General features: G+C 46.2%; 1 protein-coding gene across 1 annotated transcript in view; it reads left to right on the top strand.

Annotated features, from left to right (window-relative positions):
- The first annotated feature begins 12,634 nt into the window (after positions 1 to 12,634).
- slc43a1a (solute carrier family 43 member 1a) overlaps positions 12,635 to 25,000 on the top strand; it is an 18,110-nt gene continuing 5,744 nt past the window's right edge. The window contains exons 1-8 of the mRNA XM_063000217.1: positions 12,635 to 12,788; positions 12,866 to 13,064; positions 14,101 to 14,156; positions 15,799 to 15,875; positions 18,234 to 18,326; positions 18,647 to 18,780; positions 20,679 to 20,797; positions 24,928 to 25,000. The exon at positions 24,928 to 25,000 is cut by the window's right edge and continues 74 nt beyond it. Of these exons, the coding sequence (XP_062856287.1) occupies positions 12,635 to 12,788; positions 12,866 to 13,064; positions 14,101 to 14,156; positions 15,799 to 15,875; positions 18,234 to 18,326; positions 18,647 to 18,780; positions 20,679 to 20,797; positions 24,928 to 25,000 (905 nt within the window). The remainder of the gene's footprint in view (positions 12,789 to 12,865; positions 13,065 to 14,100; positions 14,157 to 15,798; positions 15,876 to 18,233; positions 18,327 to 18,646; positions 18,781 to 20,678; positions 20,798 to 24,927) is intronic.

The following is a 25,000-nucleotide window of genomic DNA, read 5'->3' as shown; positions in this document are numbered from 1 at the left end:
ACACGATGAGCAATTGACGGTTAAGGGCCTTGCTCAGGGACCCAACAGTGGCAACTTGGTGGTGGCGGGGCTTGTACCAGGAACCTTCTGTTTACTAGTCCAGTACCTTAACCACTGAGCCATCACTGGCCCTTAAATCATTTAAAACTAATTTATGTATTTACTTGTTTATCAGGATTATCAAGAACTAATAACCTGCTGCTTTGGGTCTTTTTGTAACTGACTTTAACACAAAACTTCTGACTGGGTTTGGCATGACTGGGTTTGACGTGACTGGGATGACTTGACTGGGTTTGGCGTGACTGGGTTTGGTGTGACTGGGTTTGGAGTGACTGGGTTTGGGGTGACTGGGTTTGGGGTGACTGGGTTTGGGGTGACTGGGTTTGACGTGACTGGGATGACTTGACTGGGTTTGGCGTGACTGGATTTGGCGTGACTGGGTTTGGCGTGACTGGGTTTGGTGTGACTGGGTTTGACGTGACTGGGTTTGACGTGACTGGGTTTGGCGTGACTGGGTTTGGTGTGACTGGGTTTGGTGTGACTGGGTTTGACGTGACTGGGTTTGACGTGACTGGGTTTGGGGTGACTGGGTTTGGTGTGACTGGGTTTGGTGTGACTGGGTTTGACGTGACTGGGTTTGACGTGATTGGGTTTGACGTGACTGGGTTTGACGTGACTGGGTTTGGTGTGACTGGCTGGTGTTTTATGAGAATAAACTAACATACATTTAGATGGGGGAGAAATATTAATAATGTGTAAATCAGAACATTCAGTAATAATAAATCTAATAAGAGAAGAGGAGAGCAGCTGTTCCTCAGACCTGAAGTGATTAAATCTTCTGCTCAGGTTGATTAAAGCTGCTCTGGTGGCTCCAGGAAACTTCAGGCTGGATTTTGATGTAATTGGTCACCGGTGTGTTCAGCAGGTTCCTGCTCAGAACTTTAATTAATCACCACGTTTAGGGGCGAAGGGGGAGATTCTGTACATTTTTCCTTTATTGCTGAGCTGAAAGCTTTGATGTTTCCTCCCTGCTGAGGTGCTGAAGGTGTGATCATGAATTTAATCATCTGTGGAGTTAAGAACTTAAAGTAGAAAAAAGACTTTAGTGAAATAATGAACTGTGCTGAATTAAAGAACATGTAAAATATCATTTTATCTCTGTGTGTGGTTGGTACTGTATATCAATAACATATAATTAAGAATTAATTTTCTTTATTTAATGGTATTTTTTATTGTACCTAGGAGCTTTACTGTGTTCATCTGTAACGGAGCAGCAAATCAACTTTCCAAAGAACACGATACAGAAAAAACCTCAATAAAAATAAAATAAATCAAACTAAAAGTAACATGTATTTATTAAAAGTGAAAAGAACTTAAAACAAGTTTTAAAGTCAAAAGTATTTCAGAATTAAACATAATAGAAAAGAAATAATAGAAATGACCTTTTATATTAGTAAAAGAGTATCGATATTTTCATTTCTCTTAATATTAATGTAATATTTAATACGTATTATTATCAGTAGTAGAAGTATAATAGCAAGCACTATTTTGTTTATATTCACTCACGGGGGCACTGGAGCCTATCCCAGCTTTTCAATGGGCGCAAGGCACACAGTAACACCCTGGATGGGGCGCCAGGACACACACACACACACAATATAAAACAATATAACACACACAATTAACAATATAAAATCCTCCTGCATGAACTGTTTGCTGTACAGTAATGTGATGTTATATTACTGTAGTAACTGTGTAATAGGAAACTATAAACACACTCCTGCAGTAATACTGTACACATCTATAATCAAATTCATCCCACAGGTAAAAATTCATCCCCTCTCTAATACTGTACACATCTATAATCAAATTCATCCCACAGGTAAAAATTCATCCCCTCTCTAAAGTCTGATGAACTCTGGTGAATGATTTTACACTCTGGGCGATTATTAAAATGAGTAAAATGCTGAAATGTGCCAGTACAGTGATGAAATGAACTAAATTAAACTAAACTGGTTTGACGAGGTCGGTTTGCCAGTAATTCACAACTGCTGAAGATGATTTAAATAAGAACAGATGAATGATCTTCTCATTTTAATAGGAATTATGACTACAGAGGGCAGAATTACAGTTAGTACCTAACCTGCAGCAGTACATTTAGAATCATTATAATCCGGGAGGTGCAAATGTTCAGAAATTATATTAATACTCTAATTAACACTCAGCTTTTCCCACTATGACCTCTACATGTACTTAATAGGAACAGTGTACGTACTACACAGTGTGTACCAGCTCTGTAACTAGTGCACTATTTATTACATAAACATACTAGTGGTGTAATGTGAGGGTTAAACAGTTAGAAACAGTTACTATTAATTATCAAAACTAACCCACTCCCACTCCCACACCACTATCTCACCCATTTCCACAAACATGTCCAAGCAAAATTCTATTAAAATGTACTATTTAATTTTTTTAAAATCAAATATTGTAATGTATTTATATTTTTTTATCATGATTATAACGTGATGTTTTACACTCTGGTTCCATCATGACAGGACGGGTCGTTACTGCTTACACAAGATTAATCAGTTCAGGTTTAATATCAAACACAGTCATGAACTATTCAGTGTCTCCAGTTCACCTCACTTACACGCCTCTGTACTGTGGGAGGAAACCCACACAGACACAGGGAGAACATGCAAACTCCACACATAAAGGACTCAGACCGCCCCGCCTGGGGATCGAACCCCAGTATATAATAATAATAACAATAATAATAATAATATAATAATAATTTAATAATAGTAATATAATAACAATGTAATAATAATAATAATAATAATGATAACAATATAATAATAATAATAATAATAATAATATAATATCAATAATATAATAATAATAATAATATAATATTAATATAATATTAATAATATAATATTAATAATATAATTATAATAATAATAATAATAATAAAAACAATAATGATATTAAAAATATAATAATAATAATAATAATAATATAATAATACAATAATAATAATAATAATAATATAATAATAATAATATAATACTAATATAATAATAATAATAATAATAATAAACATAATGATGATAATAATAATATAATAATAATGATAATAATAATAATAATAAAAATAATAATGATAATATAATAATAATAATAATAATAATAGTAAAATTTTATTTGAGAAGCGCCTTTCATGACACCCAAAGGCACTGTACAATAAAATACCAACTGACTACCATATAATGCAGTATATGATCATGTTTTAGTGGTGCTGAACATTTAAAAACTCAAACTTTAAACTGTTATTGTAATATTTTATACATCTTTATATATATATATATATATATATATACGTATATATATATATATATATATATATATATATTTATATCTTTATATTTCTATTTATTAACACGTGTATAAAAGTTGCAGATTCTCCCTCAGTGTGATAATAAAAGTCTGTTTGGTCTGATCTGATCTGACTTTATCTCTTATTGAGTCTGATACTTTAGTTTTATTGTTTTTACTGTTTGATTCTGTGGTATTTCTGGACTCCCGCCACAACAGCAGCAGTTTCAGTTTCAGTGATTGACTATCTGAGCTGAGCTGAAGCGGAGCGGCTGAACTGAACTGACTTCATTACAGAGGGAAGGACCAGGAGAGAGAGGAGAGAGGATCAGATCCCCGACCCTAGAGCTCCACATTTAGAGGATTTCTTACTTCTACAGGGGCGGAGAGAGAAGAGAGAAGAGAGGAGAGAGAAGAGAGGAGAGAGAGAGAAGAGAGAGGAACTGGAAACCATTACCGAACTCACTTCACTGTTCAGGAACCAGCAGCCTGAAGCTCCGCTTTCACCGCCTCACTGCCGACACAGCGCTAACCCCCCACACAGATCACAGTAAGTTTATTTATGATTTATTCTGATTTAGAGACTCTGAGGAGAAAGTTCGGAGTTATTCAGTGTGTTTAAATAAAAGCGAACTGAGAGGATCAGGAACCTGGAGCTAAAAGTCACTAAAGTTTGATCACACACGTGGCTTCACCCAAAACCTCCTGAGATCTTCATTACCAACAAAGAACCTCCCTGTAGAACATTTAACAGTAATGGAACTCATATAAGATCCTTCATTACTGCTGATTCCTGAATCCTCACTGGTTTTATATGGAATTTACCAGTTTTGGTGACGTTTTGAGTGTGTGTGAAAGAAAAGAAAAGAAAAGAAACACACACACATGGCGGCTTACGGTGACACGCGCGCGCACACACACACACACACACACACACCAACATGCTTTTGGCATTAATTACTTTCCAAAAATACTTGGTCATTTGTTACGTTCCATTCTGTCCTCTTTGGATAGTAAGGTCCATGTTTTGGGTCCACACACACACACACACACACACTTTTGGGTTTCATTACTTTCCAAAAATACTTAATCAATTGTTACCTTCAGTTCTGTTCTCTTGGTGTAGTAAGGTCCCTGTTATGGGTCTATAAACTCACACACACACACGCGCACACACACACACACACACTAATACTTGGTCAATTGTTATGGTTAGTTCTGTTCTCTTGGTATAGGAAGGTCCCTGTTTTGGGTCTGTGAACTTGCACACACACACACACACACACACACACACACACACACACACACACACACACACACACACACACACACACACACACACACACACACACACACGCGCTTTTGGGTTTTATTACTTTCCAAAAACACTTGGTCATTTGTTATGTTACGTCACTGTTTTGTGGTCCGTAAAGACTTAAGAGTTTGATGTTCTGATTGTGAGTGTGAGAGGTGCTACCAACCTGGCCAGGCATTACAAAGACTGAATGGCCATGTCTGAGGGAGGGAGGGTCGGATGGAGTTTCCCCTCATCACTGCTGAAACAGCGACTCCTGCTGGTCGAGTGCTGGAGGAACACCCGGAGCGTAGCGTGATTGTCCATACGCACTACGGCTCTCTGTAAGCATCCACCGCTGGCTGGGTTAAAGAAGTGTTCTGAAAGGCTAGGTGTGGGCAGAAATACAGCCCGGACAGGGGTAGAATATAAAAAACTCACTTACTGACAGTGAGCAGAGAGGCAAGGATCGAACCCAGGACCATGCAGCTGCGTCACACTCACTGTAGAAGCTGCAGCGTCGTGCTGTTCCACTATTAAAATATTTCTGAACCAGGACGAGTCGCATTCAGACGGGTTTTAATAACAGAGACGCGGTGAGAGGGCGCGGGTCTGCCCCCCTCAGACTGGTATCATCAGAACAAATATAAATAATCATAAATATAAATAATGTTTTAATTTCTGTACATAATTAATAAACCAGCATTAATTCAGTTTATTTATTCATTTAGTTCCTTTATTCCTTTTTTGAGTCTTTCTGTCTGTTTTTCTGTCTGTCTGTCTGTCTGTCTGTCTGTCTTCTTTCTTCCTTTTCTTTCTTTTTCTCTGTCTGTCTGCTTTTCTGTCTCTTTTTTTCCTTTCTTTCTTTTCTTTCATTTTGTCTGTTTGTCAATCTGTCTGTCTTTCTTGCTTTCTGTTGCTGTGAAACGTTGTGGTGGTAGCATCGTGATGTGTTAGGGATGCTGGTAGGTCAGGATTTATTATGAACTGTACTGAGATTATCAGATCAAACCGACTCCCGTCTGCTAGAAAGATTAAACTGGGAAGGACGTTGGTTTGATTTTCTGCTACTCTGAACCACGAGCACGACTGACGTGTTGAGGTCTGAGATGTGATCTAAACCCCCTCGAACCGCCGGTGATCCCTGTACCCCAGCGTTCCTCACATGACCCCACAGTACCGGAGGAATCCCTCCATCTTCACCAGAACAGAACGAGTCTGAACCAGAGATTTAAACAGATGAAACTTTTCCCCTCTGGTATCTCAGCACAGCTCCTGTGATTAGTTTTATCTTTACATGACCAACTTCCCCCCCCCCAGGCGCCGCCCCACCCCTGAGCCGTGCCCCCACCAGGCGACGCCCCACCACTTCCCCCTGAGCCGTGCCCCCGAGGCGCCGCCCCGCTGCAGGCTCCTGGTTCCTGAGGTTTTACACCCTGCTGTTGTTTGGTGTGTAAACTGGTGTGGACATGTTGACAGTAAGCGACTCTCACGTGGACCTGCCGACCGCTCCAGGCTCCAGACGCCGCCTCCCGCTCAGGCCTTTATGAGCCACTCAGACGTGGAATGTTCTCCTCCTCCTCCTTTTCTTCCTATTGAAGCTAAATTGAAAGGAAATGAAGTGGACCTCCTGCCGCTGAGCAATATAGCGGATAATGCACGGGCACGCGCGCGGCTGAGTGTATGCTAGCTCGCAGCGTGCGCTCAGCGGTAATCCCTGCGCTAGCACAAAGGCGTGCAGCGGCCTGCGTCTAATCCCATTAAACACACTGAACCGCGCGCCGAGCGCCACACTCGCCTCCTCACTCACCTCCTTACTCGCCTCCTCACTCACTCGCCTCCTCACTCACCTCCTCACTCACCTCCTTACTCACCTCACTCACCTCCTCACTCACCTCCTCACTCACCTCCTTACTCACCTCCTCACTCGGTCCTCACTCACCTCCTCACTCACCTCCTCACTCGCCTCCTCACTCACCTCCTCACTCACCTCCTTACTCGCCTCCTCACTCACTCGCCTCCTCACTCACCTCACTCGCCTCCTCACTCGCCTCCTCACTCACCTCCTCACTCACCTCCTCACTCACCTCCTTACTCACCTCCTCACTCACTCGCCTCCTCACTCACCTCACTCGCCTCCTCACTCGCCTCCTCACTCACCTCCTCACTCACCTCCTTACTCGCCTCCTCACTCACTCGCCTCCTCACTCACCTCACTCGCCTCCTCACTCGCCTCCTCACTCACCTCCTCACTCACCTCCTCACTCACCTCCTCACTCGGTCCTCACTCACCTCCTCACTCACCTCCTCACTCACCTCCTCACTCACCTCCTCACTCGGTCCTCACTCACCTCCTCACTCACCTCCTCACTCGCCTCCTCACTCACCTCCTCACTCACCTCCTTACTCGCCTCCTCACTCACTCGCCTCCTCACTCACCTCACTCGCCTCCTCACTCGCCTCCTCACTCACCTCCTCACTCACCTCCTCACTCACCTCCTTACTCACCTCCTCACTCACTCGCCTCCTCACTCACCTCACTCGCCTCCTCACTCGCCTCCTCACTCACCTCCTCACTCACCTCCTTACTCGCCTCCTCACTCACTCGCCTCCTCACTCACCTCACTCGCCTCCTCACTCGCCTCCTCACTCACCTCCTCACTCACCTCCTCACTCACCTCCTCACTCGGTCCTCACTCACCTCCTCACTCACCTCCTCACTCACCTCCTCACTCACCTCCTCACTCGGTCCTCACTCACCTCCTCACTCACCTCCTCACTCACCTCCTCACTCACCTCCTCACTCACCTCCTCACTCGGCCCTCACTCACCTCCTCACTCACCTCCTCACTCACCTCCTCACTCGGTCCTCACTCACCTCCTCACTCACCTCCTCACTCACCTCCTCATTCACCTCCTCACTCACCTCCTTACTCACCTCCTCACTCACCTCCTCACTCACCTCCTCACTCGGTCCTCACTCACCTCCTCACTCACCTCCTCACTCACCTCCTCACTCACCTCCTCACTCGGTCCTCACTCACCTCCTCACTCACCTCCTCACTCACCTCCTCACTCGGTCCTCACTCGCCTCCTCACTCACCTCCTCATTCACCTCCTTACTCGCCTCCTCACTCACCTCCTCACTCACCTCCTTACTCACCTCCTCACTCACCTTCTCACTCACCTCCTTACTCACCTCCTCACTCACCTCCTCACTCACCTCCTCACTCGGTCCTCACTCACCTCCTCACTCACCTCCTCACTCACCTCCTCACTCACCTCCTCACTCGGTCCTCACTCACCTCCTCACTCACCTCCTCACTCACCTCCTCACTCACCTCCTCACTCGGTCCTCACTCACCTCCTCACTCACCTCCTCACTCACCTCCTCATTCACCTCCTCACTCACCTCCTCACTCACCTCCTCACTCACCTCCTCACTCACCTCCTCACTCGGTCCTCACTCACCTCCTCACTCACCTCCTCACTCACCTCCTCACTCACCTCCTTACTCACCTCCTCACTCGGTCCTCACTCACCTCCTCACTCACCTCCTCACTCGGTCCTCACTCACCTCCTCACTCACCTCACTCGCCTCCTCACTCGCCTCCTTACTCGCCTCCTCACTCACCTCCTCACTCACCTCCTTACTCACCTCCTCACTCACCTTCTCACTCACCTCCTTACTCACCTCCTCACTCACCTCCTCACTCACCTCCTCATTCACCTCCTTACTCGCCTCCTTACTCACCTCACTCACCTCCTCACTCACCTCCTCACTCACCTCCTTACTCACCTCCTCACTCGGTCCTCACTCACCTCCTCACTCACCTCCTCACTCACCTCCTCACTCGGTCCTCACTCACCTCCTCACTCACCTCCTCACTCACCTCCTCACTCACCTCCTCACTCACCTCCTCACTCACCTCCTCACTCGGTCCTCACTCACCTCCTCACTCACCTCCTCACTCACCTCCTCATTCACCTCCTCACTCACCTCCTTACTCACCTCCTCACTCACCTCCTCACTCACCTCCTCACTCACCTCCTCACTCGGTCCTCACTCACCTCCTCACTCACCTCCTCACTCACCTCCTCACTCACCTCCTTACTCACCTCCTCACTCGGTCCTCACTCACCTCCTCACTCACCTCCTTACTCACCTCCTCACTCACCTTCTCACTCACCTCCTTACTCACCTCCTCACTCACCTCCTCACTCACCTCCTCACTCACCTCCTCACTCGGTCCTCACTCACCTCCTCACTCACCTCCTCACTCACCTCCTCACTCACCTCCTTACTCACCTCCTCACTCGGTCCTCACTCACCTCCTCACTCACCTCCTCACTCACCTCCTCACTCACCTCCTCACTCGGTCCTCACTCACCTCCTCACTCACCTCCTCACTCACCTCCTCATTCACCTCCTCACTCACCTCCTTACTCACCTCCTCACTCACCTCCTCACTCACCTCCTCACTCGGTCCTCACTCACCTCCTCACTCACCTCCTCACTCACCTCCTCACTCACCTCCTCACTCGGTCCTCACTCACCTCCTCACTCACCTCCTCACTCACCTCCTCACTCGGTCCTCACTCACCTCCTCACTCACCTCCTCACTCACCTCCTCATTCACCTCCTTACTCGCCTCCTCACTCGCCTCCTCACTCACCTCCTTACTCACCTCCTCACTCACCTTCTCACTCACCTCCTTACTCACCTCCTCACTCACCTCCTCACTCACCTCCTCACTCGGTCCTCACTCACCTCCTCACTCACCTCCTCACTCGGTCCTCACTCACCTCCTCACTCACCTCCTCACTCACCTCCTCACTCGGTCCTCACTCACCTCCTCACTCACCTCCTCACTCACCTCCTCATTCACCTCCTTACTCGCCTCCTCACTCACCTCCTCACTCACCTCCTTACTCACCTCCTCACTCACCTTCTCACTCACCTCCTTACTCACCTCCTCACTCACCTCCTCACTCGGTCCTCACTCACCTTCTCACTCACCTCCTTACTCACCTCCTCACTCACCTCCTCACTCACCTCCTCACTCGGTCCTCACTCACCTCCTCACTCACCTCCTCACTCACCTCCTCATTCACCTCCTTACTCGCCTCCTCACTCACCTCCTCACTCACCTCCTTACTCACCTCCTCACTCACCTCTTCACTCACCTCCTCACTCGGTCCTCACTCACCTCCTCACTCACCTCCTCACTCACCTCCTCATTCACCTCCTTACTCGCCTCCTCACTCACCTCCTCACTCACCTCCTCACTCACCTCCTCACTCGGTCCTCACTCACCTCCTCACTCACCTCCTCACTCACCTCCTCACTCACCTCCTCATTCACCTCCTTACTCGCCTCCTCACTCACCTCCTCACTCACCTCCTTACTCACCTCCTCACTCACCTCCTCACTCACCTCCTTACTCGCTCCTCACTCACCTCCTCACTCACCTCCTCACTCACCTCCTCACTCGGTCCTCACTCACCTCCTCACTCACCTCCTCACTCACCTCCTCACTCACCTCCTCATTCACCTCCTTACTCGCCTCCTCACTCACCTCCTCACTCACCTCCTTACTCACCTCCTCACTCACCTCCTCACTCACCTCCTCACTCGGTCCTCACTCACCTCCTCACTCACCTCCTCACTCACCTCCTCATTCACCTCCTTACTCGCTCCTCACTCACCTCCACACTCACCTCCTCATGTAAGGACACGGCGGCGGTTCCCCTCCACACACATCACATGATCAGAGTGCAAAGAAAACACATGACACGAGAACATGCTAACCCCCCGCTGTCCAAACGCTGGCGACGTGGCCTAGCCTGACCCGTGTCATCTGATATCACGCCGCCCAGATCCTGCCTGCTGGTGTAGCAAACAAACCAGCCGGACTGGTGTTTACTAAACTGGTTACCAGTTACTATGATCCACCAATCACCTCCCTCCCCCCAGACATAACCAGACAGGTCTGTGTATACGCCCGGCTGGACGATAGCACTACTGAGATTCGAACCCGGGTCTGGTAATTTATTCATTTGTACTTGTGCTTTATCCTGGTCAGGGTCACGGTGAGTCCAGTTCCACCTGTAAACACTCGTCCCGAAGCAAAAATCTATCCAGAGGCAAAACACACATTCACTCACACACACACACTTACTGACGAATAAGAGCAGCCAACCCACCTACTGCATGTGTTTTGGGAGGTTGAAGGACCAAAAGTACCCAAAGGTTTCCACATGAACACCTGGAAAACATGCAAAACTCATTATGTTATTATATATGGTAATAAGTGATGTATTAAAGTCTAATACAGAAAAATCTGAGTGATTATTACTGTTACTGTTAAACTCTAAAATTATTATAAATGTGACTAAATCTAAATCTGTCCCGGGGGCCCACACAGGGGCCACAAAATACGTCTTAGGGTCCCGGTCCTACAGTTTGAAGAAGTCAGTGGGTTTTTACTGTGACTTCATATAAAATCTTAATCTTATAAAAAAAATAGACTTATATAAAACTTTATATACAATAATCTTATGTAATGTCTTAATTTAATGTAAAAAATAATCTTATCTCATCTTAAAATAATCTTAATCTTAAAATAATTTTATATAAAAATAATCTTATATAAAATAATCTTATATTTAAAATAATCTCATATAAAAATAATATTATATACAATAAATCGTATATAAAAATAATCTTATATAAAATCTGATAATAAAAATGCATTATATTGGATATTTTATTGACGTTTGGTTTCTGTTTTTACTGCTGAATCACCAGAAAACACTGAACCCTACAAATATAATAATAACAGTAACAATAACAATAATAATAATAATAATAATAATAATAATAATAAATGTTCCATCCCAGAACAGCACTGAACCCCAACAGTCAGTACCAGACTGAGAAATCTCCACATATCATATTTATTTCTTTATTTATTATTCTTACCTTCGCTTTCATTCCTGCTTTATCCTGATCAGGAATGTGGTGGGTGTGGAGTCGAGCTGGGTCTGAATATAAACCCCAATTGAACCCTAAAAAATAAAATCAACCCATCCTGAAGCGTCGTACATAAATAATACATGAACCCATCACGACGTGCTGATGATTCTCTCACTGCTGTGTGATCGAGAGATTTATGATCGAGTCTGAAAATCACAGAGACGTGAAAGTTCAAACTCCAAACATTCATATTTACATTCATCAGTTTTTACTCCCGTCCCAAAACTAACGATCTGATCAGGACTGTAAGGACGAGTCCAGCGGGATTTATAACCGAGTCTCATCACAGCAGGAGTACAGAGGAAATACCTGAGGATAAATAAATAATAAATATACAGATAATAGATAATATCATGATTTTGGACCAGGGCAGATGTAGCCTAGCGGTTAAGGTACTGGACTAGTAATCGAAAGGTCACTGGTTCAAGTCCCACCACTGCCAGGTTGCCACTGTTGGGCCCTTGACCGTCAATTGCTTAGACAGTATACTGTCACACTACTGTAAGTCTGCTAAATGCAGAAAATGTAAATGCAGTAATTGAAAGGTTGCTGGTTCAAGCCCCTCATCTGCCAGCTTACCACTGTTGGGCCCTTGAGCAAGGCCCTTAACCCTCAATTGCTTTCAGTGTATACAGTCTCAAGTGTAAGTCACTTTGGATAACAGGTGCCTGCTAAATGCTGATATGTAAATGTAATGTAAAGTTCAGACTGGGTTATTTCTGGTGTGTTTTGTGTTATTATTTGTGTTTTTATTATTTAATAATCCTGATGCTGCTATATTTTGCTGAATTCATTAATTCTTTATAAATTCATTAAGTCTTTATAAATCTATAAAACTGATATAGTGACACTGTTGATTGATGGCGATAATTAAAGCTGTGTTTTTTACAGACAGCCTCAGAATCTCAGGTTCGAGCATGATGGCGCCCTCGCTGGATCAGGCGATCCGGAGACGATGGTGGATGGCCTGCACGGCGGTGGTGGAGAACCTGGGGTTCTCTGCCGTGCTGCTGGGGTGGGGATCTCTGCTCATCATGCTGAAGGGCGAGGGCTTCTACTCGCACCTCTGCTCAGGTACCTCAGGATCCTAACTCCAGCCGGGAGTAAATCAGACCCGGGTCGGTTTTCACTTCCTCTTCTCTCTCCAGAAGGAAATGAGACGGAGCCGGCGGTGGCGGCGGCGAGTAACGGAAGCAGCGACGGTGAGGAGGAGTGGCCGAGCTGCGTGGAGCAGGAGGAGATGCTGAACCTGGGCTTCACCATCGGCTCCTTTCTTCTGAGCGCTGCCACACTGCCACTGGGCATCCTGATGGACCGGTACGGGCCCCGCCCGCTGCGCCTCACCGGGAGGTACGAGAACCTTCACCATCACTCAGTCACTCGTTCATCCTCAGTAACCACGTCACCCTGATTATTACAGCTGCAGCAAACACAGCACAGGGAACAGAACCACCGAATCATCTGGTCTGGGTTTGTACCTCGTGTTTGGTACGGTGGGGGGGCCCCTAAGGGACCCCTAATTGCGTAGGGCGGGGTCTCGCTTTGTGTGTTTGTATCACAGCAAACAAACCTGTGAGACAGCAGCGGGATGCCACCGTATTCCAGCGCAGCACTGCGAGCTTATGATTTAAATACTGCATCAATAATCGAAAGGTCATTGGTTCTAGTCCCATCACTGCCAAGTTGCCTGTGTTGCTCCCATAAGCCACGCCCGTACCTTTCAAGTGCTTACAGTGTATTTGGTCACTAAAAATGTAAACATTCCAGTATATGTACTCTATATGATCAGAAGTATGTGGACACCTGAGCATGAACTTGTCAGATAAATGGCACCCCTCTTGTAGCTATAACAGGCTCCACTCTGCTGTAAAGAATTGATTTTATAGAGCTGTTGTCAGGAGCGTAGTCAAAACACCTGAAGTCAATATTTAGCAACAAATAAAAGAATTAAAGGGTGATTTGTTACAAACCAGAATGAAAAACACTAGCCTACACGTGCTAAGATCTCAGGCTGTGCTATCAGTCGGCCGGGCGGCTGCACAGACACACTGTGCGTCTGTAAAACAGCGTTTCTCAGCGCTGGTGTAATTGCGGCCTCTGCTGGTCGGTCGAGGCGTCTGCACCGGGGGAGGAAGATCATGAATAGTAGTGTGTCTCTCCACACACAACGCTGTTGTCTGTTAGACTCCGCCCCCTGTCAGGTGAAAAGAAGCGATCAGGAAACAAACAGTAAATCAATGAAACAGAATAAAGACGAAGCAGCTTCACATAAAAAATATAAACATGATTAAAGAAAGTGGAGCAGAAATACAGCAGAAATTCATCTGAACTGTCTGTCTCTCTCTCTGTCTCTCTCTCTCTGTCTCTCTCTCTGTCTCTCTCTCAGTGCGTGTTTTGCTCTCTCCTGTGCCATGATGTCTGTATCAGCGTATCAGCCCAACGGTAAATCAAACACAAACATGATAAACATTTAGATCAAATTCATTCACTTCACATCTAATACAGGAATAAAATCATCTGCTGGAACATGAGGACTGGGATTCTCACCATGCATGATTTTATCATGTTCTCCTACACAGTAAACGTGTGTACTGTTCTGATTCACTTTCACTGGGGCGCTTGTTTAATCCTGCACCTCTGATCGTGTCTGCACTCGTTTAATGACGCTCCTCCCTAAATCCACTCATCACGTAATGCTGGTCCCGGTTCTCGTGCTCTCCATTCTCCTGCTGAAATTTTCCTCACGGCTGCTGGTCTGGTTTTGGGGACAGGGGGGAACCGTTCGTGTTTAGTTTGCTGGTTTTGGGGGTGGGGGGGAACCGTTAGTGTTTAGTTTGCTGGTTTTGGGGGTGGGGGGGAACCGTTAGTGTTTAGTTTGCTGGTTTTGGGGACAGGGGGGAACCGTTAGTGTTTAGTTTGCTGGTTTTGGGGACAGGGGGGAACCGTTAGTGTTTAGTTTGCTGGTTTTGGGGACGGGGGGGAACCGTTAGTGTTTAGCTTGCTGGTTTTAGGTTTGAATCATTGTGCTACATCTACACAAACATGTCGAACCAGTGGACTGATATTATTGTATAAAGAACCTTATTATTAAAATATTACAGGTTCATTCATGCAGGATCGAACGTTGAAAGACGTGCCAGCATTTTTTCAAATCAAATTCGAGTAGCATTGAGCACTACACACACACACACACACACACACACACACACACACACACACACACACACACACACACACACACACACACACACACACACACACCTTGTTAGTGCAAGTGTGAAATCAGACGGGGGTGAATACTTTTTCCTTGCATTGTGTGTGTGTCTGAGGAAACCTGGTGTTCAGCTGAACTACGTTACAGCCCTTCAGTTTACTAACTGGATAAAAACCAGATTTGACCTCTGGTAACCTTTGATAACCTCTGATGACCTTTAATAACCTCTGGTAACCTTAATAACCTTTGATAACCTCTCATGACCTTTAATAACCTCTGGTAACCTTAATAACCTTTGATAACCTCTGATGACCTTTAATAACCTCTGGTAACCTCAATAACCTTTGATAACCTCTGGTAACCTTTGGTGACCTTTGAGTGAAGCCGCTGGTCACATGTTTTCCAGGGTAAAGCCTGTTGGGATGGAACTGCACCTCATCCGGCCTCTCGTCTCTCTGACGCGTCCGGTCGTGTCCACTAAGTGGTCAGTCAGGTTGGCAGCAAAGGTTACCAGAGGTCAAATCTAGTTTTTATCCCAAAAAAATTTAAATTAATAAAAATTAAAATGATGCAAAACAGGGAAATAATAAAATGTAAATTAATTTGGCCTCCTGACAAGAGTTGAACTTTAGGTGGAACCTCGGTGCAGGTGAGCGAGTGTGTTGCTGTGTTGCCCGAGGACGTTGGTAAAACATTGGTTAACATTTGAGTTGAGGATTCTGAAGGTGAAATTCTCCTCTGTCCACATTTAAAGGAACCATTCAAGAATTTTGGTGTTGGTTCTGTCATGCTGAGATGTTTTAGATCTCTGTTGTTTCTCATTACTGTCTGTCTCTCTCTCTCTCTCTCTGTCTGTCTGTCTCTCTCCAGCTCTCTCGGCCCTCATCTTCCTGGCTCTCTCCCTGAACGGTTTTGGAGGAATCTGTTTGACCTTCACGTCTCTTACGGTAGGAACACACACTGAGAGACGGAGGGTGTTTGTTTTGGTGTGGAGCGCGTGAGGTTAATCATGCGGTCCGAGTTTCTGTACAGGTGTGTGTGTGTGTGTGTGTGTGTGTGTGTGTGTGTGCATTAAAATAGATGACCTACATCGTTTCTACCAATCACAGCCCTAAGTTGTAACACACCTTCTGCATAAAGCTCCGCCCACTGTCCTTCCCTAAAACATACAAGGACGTGTAGGGTATTGACCTCACGCCCTCCTGTAAGCTTCTCCTCACCCTGCTGTAGATGTTCTGCTCTCCTCCGTCCACAGTGTGTGAAATTTGCATCCAACTCCAGCTGCCATCAAACTGACTCACACACACACACGCACACACACACACACACACACACACACACACACACACACACACACGCCTTCACATGTAAACTTCTACACATTCCAGCGTGTGTGTGCGTGTGTGTGTGTGTGCGCGTGTGTGTGTGTGCGCGTGTGTGTGTGTGTGTTTACATGCGTAGTGGAAATTCTGGTCTGTGAGAAGCACAACCGGCTCTTTCATTCAGTTCATGGAAATTCAGATCGCAGAAAGTCCAGCGTCTCTGTTTAATCCAACAACAACACACACACACACACACACACACACTATACACATACACACTCTACACACTCTACACACTGTACACACACTATACACACACATACACACATACACACATATACAGAAGTACACACATACACACACACACACACACACTATACACACACACTCTACACACTGTACACACACTATACACACACACACTATACACATACACACTGTACACACTACACACTGTACACACACTATACACACACACACACACACACACACACACACACACATATACAGAAGTACACACACACACACACACATTGTTCAGTCAGCAGTAGGTGTGTTGTACCTGTAAACATGGCTGAAACGTGATCATGTGACACCACTGAAGCGTCATAACCTTAAAACACGAGGCTTCAAACCATCAGGCCGACAGACCGGTCTAGCACACGCACTCTGTACAGAATGAGGCGTGGCATCATCCTGCTCAGATCATCACTGACTTCCTGTCAAAAGACGTCACACGAGCGTTTGGTGGATCCTTGTACTACACCCAAACAGGATTCCCTCACCCGTGTGTGTGTGTGAGTGAGTGAGTGTGTGTGTGTGTGTGTGTGTGTGTGTGTGTGTGTGAGAGTGTGTGTAGGTGAGGTAGTTCCACTCTTTAAACAAACACTCAGGAGGATTGTGGGTGTGTCGCGCTTGTTCTACCTAACAAATTGTTTAAATAAGTGAAACCTGTACGTCAGCGCTCACACACACACACACACACACACCATCACCGTTCAGTACACACTCTGTGTGTGTGTGTGTGTGTAAGAAAGTGAAAGATAAAAAGGGTGTGGTCAGGAGATATGTTGGAGAAGCGGGGTCAGGTCAGGAGATGGTGAAGCGGGGTCAGGTCAGGAGATGATGGTGAAGCGGGGTCAGGTCAGGAGATGGAGAAGCAGGGTCAGGAGATGGAGAAGCGGTGAAGCGGGGTCAAGTCAGGAGATGGTGAAGCGGGGTCAGGTCAGGAGATGGAGAAGCAGGGTCAGGAGATGGAGAAGCGGTGAAGCGGGTCAGGTCAGGAGATGGTGAAGCGGGGTCAGGTCAGGAGATGGAGAAGCGGTGAAGCGGGGTCAGGTCAGGAGATGGTGAAGCGGGGTCAGGTCAGAAGATGGTGAAGTGGGGTCAGGAGATGGTGAAGCGGGGTCAGGTCAGGAGATGGTGAAGCAGGGTCAGGTTAGGAGATGGTGAAGTGGGGTCAGGTCAGGAGATGGTGAAGCGGGGTCAGGTCAGGAGATGGTGAAGCGGGGTCAGGTTAGGAGATGGTGAAGCGGGGTCAGGTTAGGAGATAGTGAAGCGGGGTCAGGTTAGGAGATGGTGAAGCGGGTCAGGTCAGGAGATGGTGAAGCAGGGTCAGGTTAGGAGATGGTGAAGCAGGGACAGGTTAGGAGATGGTGAAGCGGGGTCAGGTTAGGAGATGGTGAAGCGGGTCAGGTCAGGAGATGGTGAAGCAGGGTCAGGTTAGGAGATGGTGAAGCAGGGACAGGTTAGGAGATGGTGAAGCAGGGTCAGGTTAGGAGATGGTGAAGCGGGGTCAGGTTAGGAGATGGAGAAGCAGGGTCAGGTTAGGAGATGGTGAAGCAGGGTCAGGTTAGGAGATGGTGAAGCGGGGTCAGGTTAGGAGATGGAGAAGCAGGGTCAGGTTAGGAGATGGTGGTGGAGCAGAATTATGGTGTAACATTAAAATGAAACATGTTGGTGTTCCTGTTCCTCTTGTTCCAGCTGCCCAACATTTTTGGGAACCTGAGCTCCACGGTCCTGTCGCTGATGATCGGCTCCTACGCTTCATCTGCCGTGACCTTCCCTGGAGTCAAGGTGAGCATGTGACGTGAAGAGCAGCTTTTCTGTTTATACATATGATCAGCATTTCAGTCATTTAATCCTCATCAATGAGGTTCTACAAACATCAGTCCAGCACACACACACACACACACACACACACACAGAGGAACCCTGGAGGAACCCTCCTCAGGTCTGCTGGAGCTTTTAGGTTTGGATCTTCTGTAGGAATGAGACAGAGGTTTGAGATGAAGCTGGAGGAGTTTCTGAAGTTTTGCAAATCCACTTACTGCAGCAGAAATCTGATGAATGATTGTGTGTATTGTAATCACCCCCCCCACCCCACCCCCCCGTAGCTGGTGTACGACGCGGGCGTGTCCTTCACCGTGATCATGTGGGTTTGGGCTGGACTGGCGTCTCTGGTGTTCCTGAACTGTTTCCTGAACTGGCCGGTGGAGGCGTTCCCCACGCCCGAGGAGATGGACCAGAGGTCAGTCTCAAACCAACTTAATACATTCATTCACAGCCTCTCAATCCCTCAGCTGTGACTTCTCTGTGCCCGTATATACAGCTCGAGTTTTACTTCACTCACTATAAAGAACACAGAACACCAACAGGACCTCATTTCCTTAGTGACAGTCATTAACCCTGATGAAAAGCCAGCTTGACTGTGGACAGTACAGTTGTAGACTTTTTACTAGGTGCAGTCAAACTAACCCTCTTTAAGCCGCTCAGGTGGCGCAGCGGTAAAAAGAAACGCGCTGCAACCAGGGCTGGATTCTAAGAGCGTGGTATCGAATCCAGCCTTGCTTTACCGGTTCGAAGCTGAGTGGCTATATGAGCAACGATTGGCCGGTTGCTCATGTGGGGGGTGGGACAAAGAACCGGATGTGGGTCTCTCTCTGTCAGAATGCGATTGCGTTCTCTGCCGGCTGATTGGAGGCGCTTACACAGAGATGGGAGAGGGTGCCCTTAGGGTGTGTCTCTCCGCATGCAACGCTAGGTGGCGCCAAACTCGTCAATGTGTGGGTGGCAAAGATGCATCTGGCTGCTGCTCGTGTTTCGGAGGGGATACGGGTTAGCTTCAATCACCTCCGTCAGGGCAGGGTTCGGCATAGACAGAGAGGAAGCACGATGCTAATTGAACAATTGGATGCGCTAAAATGGGAGAAAAAGGAAAAAAAAAAAAAAAAAATTAAAAAAAATTAAAAAAAAAAAAAAAAAAAAAAACTCTCTTTATATGGGCACAGAGAAGTCACCAGCTGTAGTAAGCATGAACTAGTAGTGAACCATAAAATGAAAGTGAGATCTGAGCCTGTAGAACCTCATAACGAGGTGACCCACCCAAAAACATCTAGTGAGCGGAACTCTTTACCATGCAGTTGGCTGGCAGATGTCCTGGAGGAAGCATGTGCTAGCCTTTCTTTCCTACATTGTTTTCTTATAGAGAGACTCAGTGAAGTGGAACTGGGCATGTCCAAATATATCTGGATAAAGTTTCCATTTACAAACAGCAGAAAGATCTGAAGGACTGAGATGTAAGTGTAGGTGTTGTTGGTAGTGTTGGTGTAGTTGTAGGTGTAGGTGTTGTTGGAGGTGTAGGTGGTGTAGGTGGTGTTGGTGTAGATGTAGGTGTTGGTGTAGATGTAGGTGTTGGTGTAGATGTATGTGTTGTTGTAGGTGGTGTAGGTGTTGGTGTAGATGTAGGTGGTGTAGGTGTTGGTGTAGGTGTTGTAAGTGTTGGTGTTGTAAGTGTAGGTGTTGTAGGTGTTGGTGTAGATGTAGGTGTTGGTGTAGATGTAGGTGGTGTAGGTGTTGGTGTAGATGTAGGTGGTGTAGGTGTTGGTGTAGGTGTTGTAAGTGTAGGTGTTGTAGGTGTTGGTGTAGGTGTTGTAAGTGTAGGTGTTGTAGGTGTTGGTGTAGATGTAGGTGTAGGTGTTGTTGGAGGTGTAGGTGGTGTAGGTGGTGTTGGTGTAGATGTAGGTGTTGGTGTAGATGTAGGTGTTGGTGTAGATGTATGTGTTGTTGTAGGTGGTGTAGGTGTTGGTGTAGATGTAGGTGTTGTAGGTGTTGGTGTAGGTGTTGTAAGTGTAGGTGTTGGTGTAGGTGTTGTAAGTGTAGGTGTTGTAAGTGTTGGTGTAGGTGTTGTAGGTGTTGGTGTAGATGTATGTGTAGATGTAGGTGGTGTAGGTGTTGGTGTAGATGTAGGTGTTTTAGGTGTTGGTGTAGGTGTTGTAAGTGTAGGTGTTGGTGTAGGTGTTGTAAGTGTAGGTGTTGGTGTAGGTGTTGTAGGTGTTGGTGTAGGTGTTGTGGTTGTTCCTGGTGTTGGATTGTTGGTGTTTGATCCTGTACAGTAAAGACTGAACTGTGTTGGTGTTTGTGTAACAGGAAGAAGACACGCCCAGGAAACGACTCTCACAAACACGCCCTCACCTCACTGGAGAAAACAGAGGATCAACTGGATCACTCAGCCAACACCACAACAGATCCGGTCCCAAACACCACCAGTAGGTCACATCACACACACACACACACACACACACACACACACACACACACACACATACACACATCACACACACCAGCACACGCAGACACAAACACACACACACACACATACATACATACATACATACATACATACACACACACATCACAAACACACTCCCACACACACGCATACATACATACAGTGTATCACAAAAGTGAGTACACCGCTCACATTTCTGCAAATATTTCATTATATCTTTTCATGGGACAACACTATAGAAATAAAACTTGGATATAACTTAGAGTAGTCAGTGTACAGCTTGTATAACAGTGTAGATTTACTGTCTTCTGAAAATAACTCAACACACAGCCATTAATGTCTAAATAGCTGGCAACATAAGTGAGTACACCCCACAGTGAACATGTCCAAATTGTGCCCAAATGTGTCGTCGTCCCTCCCTGGTGTCATGTGTCAAGGTCCCAGGTGTAAATGGGGAGCAGGGCTGTTAAATTTGGTGTTTTGGGTACAATTCTCTCATACTGGCCACTGGATATTCAACATGGCACCTCATGGCAAAGAACTCTCTGAGGATGTGAGAAATAGAATTGTTGCTCTCCACAAAGATGGCCTGGGCTATAAGAAGATTGCTAACACCCTGAAACTGAGCTACAGCATGGTGGCCAAGGTCATACAGCGGTTTTCCAGGACAGGTTCCACTCGGAACAGGCTTCGCCAGGGTCGACCAAAGAAGTCGAGTCCACGTGTTCGGCGTCATATCCAGAGGTTGGCTTTAAAAAATAGACACATGAGTGCTGCCAGCATTGCTGCAGAGGTTGAAGACGTGGGAGGTCAGCCTGTCAGTGCTCAGACCATACGCCGCACACTGCATCAACTACAGTCAAGCATGGTGGTGGTAGCATCATGGTCTTGGGCTGCATGAGTGTTGCTGGCACTGGGGAGCTGCGGTTCATTGAGGGAAACATGAATTCCAACATGTACTGTGACATTCTGAAACAGAGCATGATCCCCTCCCTTCGAAAACTGGGCCTCATGGCAGTTTTCCAACAGGATAACGACCCCAAACACAACCTCCAAGATGACAACTGCCTTGCTGAGGAAGCTGAAGGTAAAGGTGATGGACTAAACCCAATTGAGCACCTGTGGCGCATCCTCAAGTGGAAGGTGGAGGAGTTCAAGGTGTCTAACATCCACCAGCTCCGTGATGTCATCATGGAGGAGTGGAAGAGGATTCCAGTAGCAACCTGTGCAGCTCTGGTGAATTCCATGCCCAGGAGGGTTAAGGCAGTGCTGGATAATAATGGTGGTCACACAAAATATTGACACTTTGGGCACAATTTGGACATGTTCACTGTGGGGTGTACTCACTTATGTTGCCAGCCATTTAGACATTAATGGCTGTGTGTTGAGTTATTTTCAGAAGACAGTAAATCTACACTGCTATACAAGCTCTACACTGACTACTCTAAGTTATATCCAAGTTTTATTTCTATAGTGTTGTCCCATGAAAAGATATAATGAAATATTTGCAGAAATGTGAGGGGTGTACTTACTTTTGTGATACACTGTACATACATACACACACACACATCACAAACACACTCCCACACACACGCATACAGACACACACACACATACACCAACAGTACTGTAATCACACACACACACACACACACACACACACACACAAACACAAACATACACCCACAAGCACACACACATGCACACACACACAACAAACACCACTGGTATCTCTCTCTCACACACAGACACATGCACACACACACACACACGACAAACACCACTGGTATCTCTCTCTCACACACACACACACACACACACACACACACACACACACACACACACACACACACACAGCTGTTGTGTATAAAAGTGTCCTGGTGTTGAATTGCACATAAAATGTTACAGAATTAAAGGGGACAGCTGAGTGTGTGTTAAAGTGTGTGTGTGTGTGTGTGTGTGTGTGTTTAGGTGAGTGTGTGTTGAAGTGTGTGTGTGTGTGTGTGTGTGTGTTTAGGTGAGTGTGTGTTGAAGTGTGTCTGTGTGTGTGTGTGTTTAGGTGAGTGTGTGTTGAAGTGTGTGTGTGTGTGTTTAGGTGAGTGTGTGTTGAAGTGTGTGTGTGTGTGTGTGTGTGTGTTTAGGTGAGTGTGTGTTGAAGTGTGTGTGTGTGTGTGTGTTTAGGTGAGTGTGTGTTGAAGTGTGTGTGTGTGTTTAGGTGTGTGTGTGTTTAGGTGAGTGTGTGTTGAAGTGTGTGTGTGTGTGTGTGTGTGTTTAGGTGAGTGTGTGTGTGTGTGTGTGTGTTTAGGTGAGTGTTTAGGTGTGTGTGTGTTTAGGTGAGTGTGTGTTGAAGTGTGTGTGTGTGTGTGTTTAGGTGAGTGTGTGTGTGTGTGTGTGTGTGTTTAGGTGAGTGTGTGTGTGTGTGTGTTTAGGTGAGTGTGTGTGTTTAGGTGTGTGTGTGTTTAGGTGAGTGTGTGTTGAAGTGTGTGTGTGTGTGTGTGTGTGTGTTTAGGTGAGTGTGTGTGTGAGTGGGTTTAGGTGAGAGTGTGTTGAAGTGTGTGTGTGTGTGTTTAGGTGAGTGTGTGTGTTTAGGTGTGTGTGTGTTTAGGTGAGAGTGTGTTGAAGTGTGTGTGTGTTTAGGTGAGTGTGTGTGTGTGTGTTTAGGTGAGAGTGTGTTGAAGTGTGTGTGTGTGTGTTTAGGTGAGTGTGTGTGTTTAGGTGTGTGTGTGTTTAGGTGAGAGTGTGTTGAAGTGTGTGTGTGTTTAGGTGAGTGTGTGTGTTTAGGTGAGTGTGTGTTTAGGTGAGTGTGTGTGTGAGTGTGTGTTGAAGTGTGTGTGTGTGTGAGTGGGTTTGGAGATTCAGCTCAGTACAGTAACACTGATGTGGGTCAGAAGTTCTGCTCAGTTCAGAGACCCAGACGGTGACGAAGTTCAGTCACTTTTATCTCCTCTGTATGGTGCTGGTATAACTTTGAGCGGTGTGTGGGTGTGGGTGTGTGTGTGTGGGGGGGGGGGTGTCTGATACCCAGACGTGGTTCCTAAACCTCTAATATTGTCTGAATTCCAAATTCCATTATTTGTTATTTTTTATGTCCAGCGTCTCTTCAGGCTCAGATTTATCAGCCATTCTGTCCTTAAATCCTGCAGCACCTCTGCAGTACCTCTACTGTACCTCTACTGTACCTCTACTGTACCTCTACTGTACCTCTGCTGTACCTCTACTGTACCTCTGCAGTAATTCTACTGTACCTCTGCAGTAATTCTACTGTACCTCTACTGTACCTCTGCAGTAATTCTGCTGTACCTCTACTGTACTTCTACTGTACCTCTACTGTACCTCTACTGTACCTCTACAGTACCTCTACTGTACCTCTGCAGTAATTCTACTGTACCTCTACTGTACCTCTGCTGTACCTCTGCTGTACCTCTACTGTACCTCTACTGTACCTCTGCAGTAATTCTGCTGTACCTCTACAGTACCTCTGCTGTACCTCTTCTGTACCTCTACTGTACCTCTACTGTACCTCTACAGTACCTCTACTGTACCTCTACTGTACCTCTGCAGTAATTCTACTGTACCTCTACTGTACCTCTACAGTACCTCTGCTGTACCTCTACTGTACCTCTGCTGTACCTCTGCAGCACCTCTACTGTACCTCTGCAGTAATTCTACTGTACCTCTACTGTACCTCTGCAGTAATTCTACTGTACCTCTGCAGTAATTCTACTGTACCTCTACTGTACCTCTACTGTACCTCTGCAGTAATTCTACTGTACCTCTGCTGTACCTCTTCTGTACCTCTACTGTACCTCTACAGTACCTCTACTGTACCTCTGCAGTAATTCTACTGTACCTCTACTGTACCTCTGCTGTACCTCTACTGTACCTCTGCTGTACCTCTGCAGCACCTCTACTGTACCTCTACTGTACCTCTGCTGTACCTCTGCAGCACCTCTGCTGTACCTCTGCTGTACCTCTACTGTACCTCTACTGTACCTCTGCAGTAATTCTACACTGTAGAGCCAAAAGTTTGTAGACGCCTGATCATGAGTTACTTTGGGGATGAGACCCGATACACTAACCTGATCTCCTGCTCTCTCTCTCCTGCAGCCTCGGTTCCGTTCCGTCGCTCCGTCTTCTCGCCCATCTTCCTCTGGAGCCTGGTGACCATGGGCATGTCTCA

The sequence above is a fragment of the Trichomycterus rosablanca genome, chromosome 8, assembly GCF_030014385.1.
Source record: "Trichomycterus rosablanca isolate fTriRos1 chromosome 8, fTriRos1.hap1, whole genome shotgun sequence".
NCBI lineage: Eukaryota > Metazoa > Chordata > Actinopteri > Siluriformes > Trichomycteridae > Trichomycterus > Trichomycterus rosablanca.
Note: the sequence above shows the minus strand (reverse complement) of the source record. Positions and strands in the feature narration are given on the sequence as shown.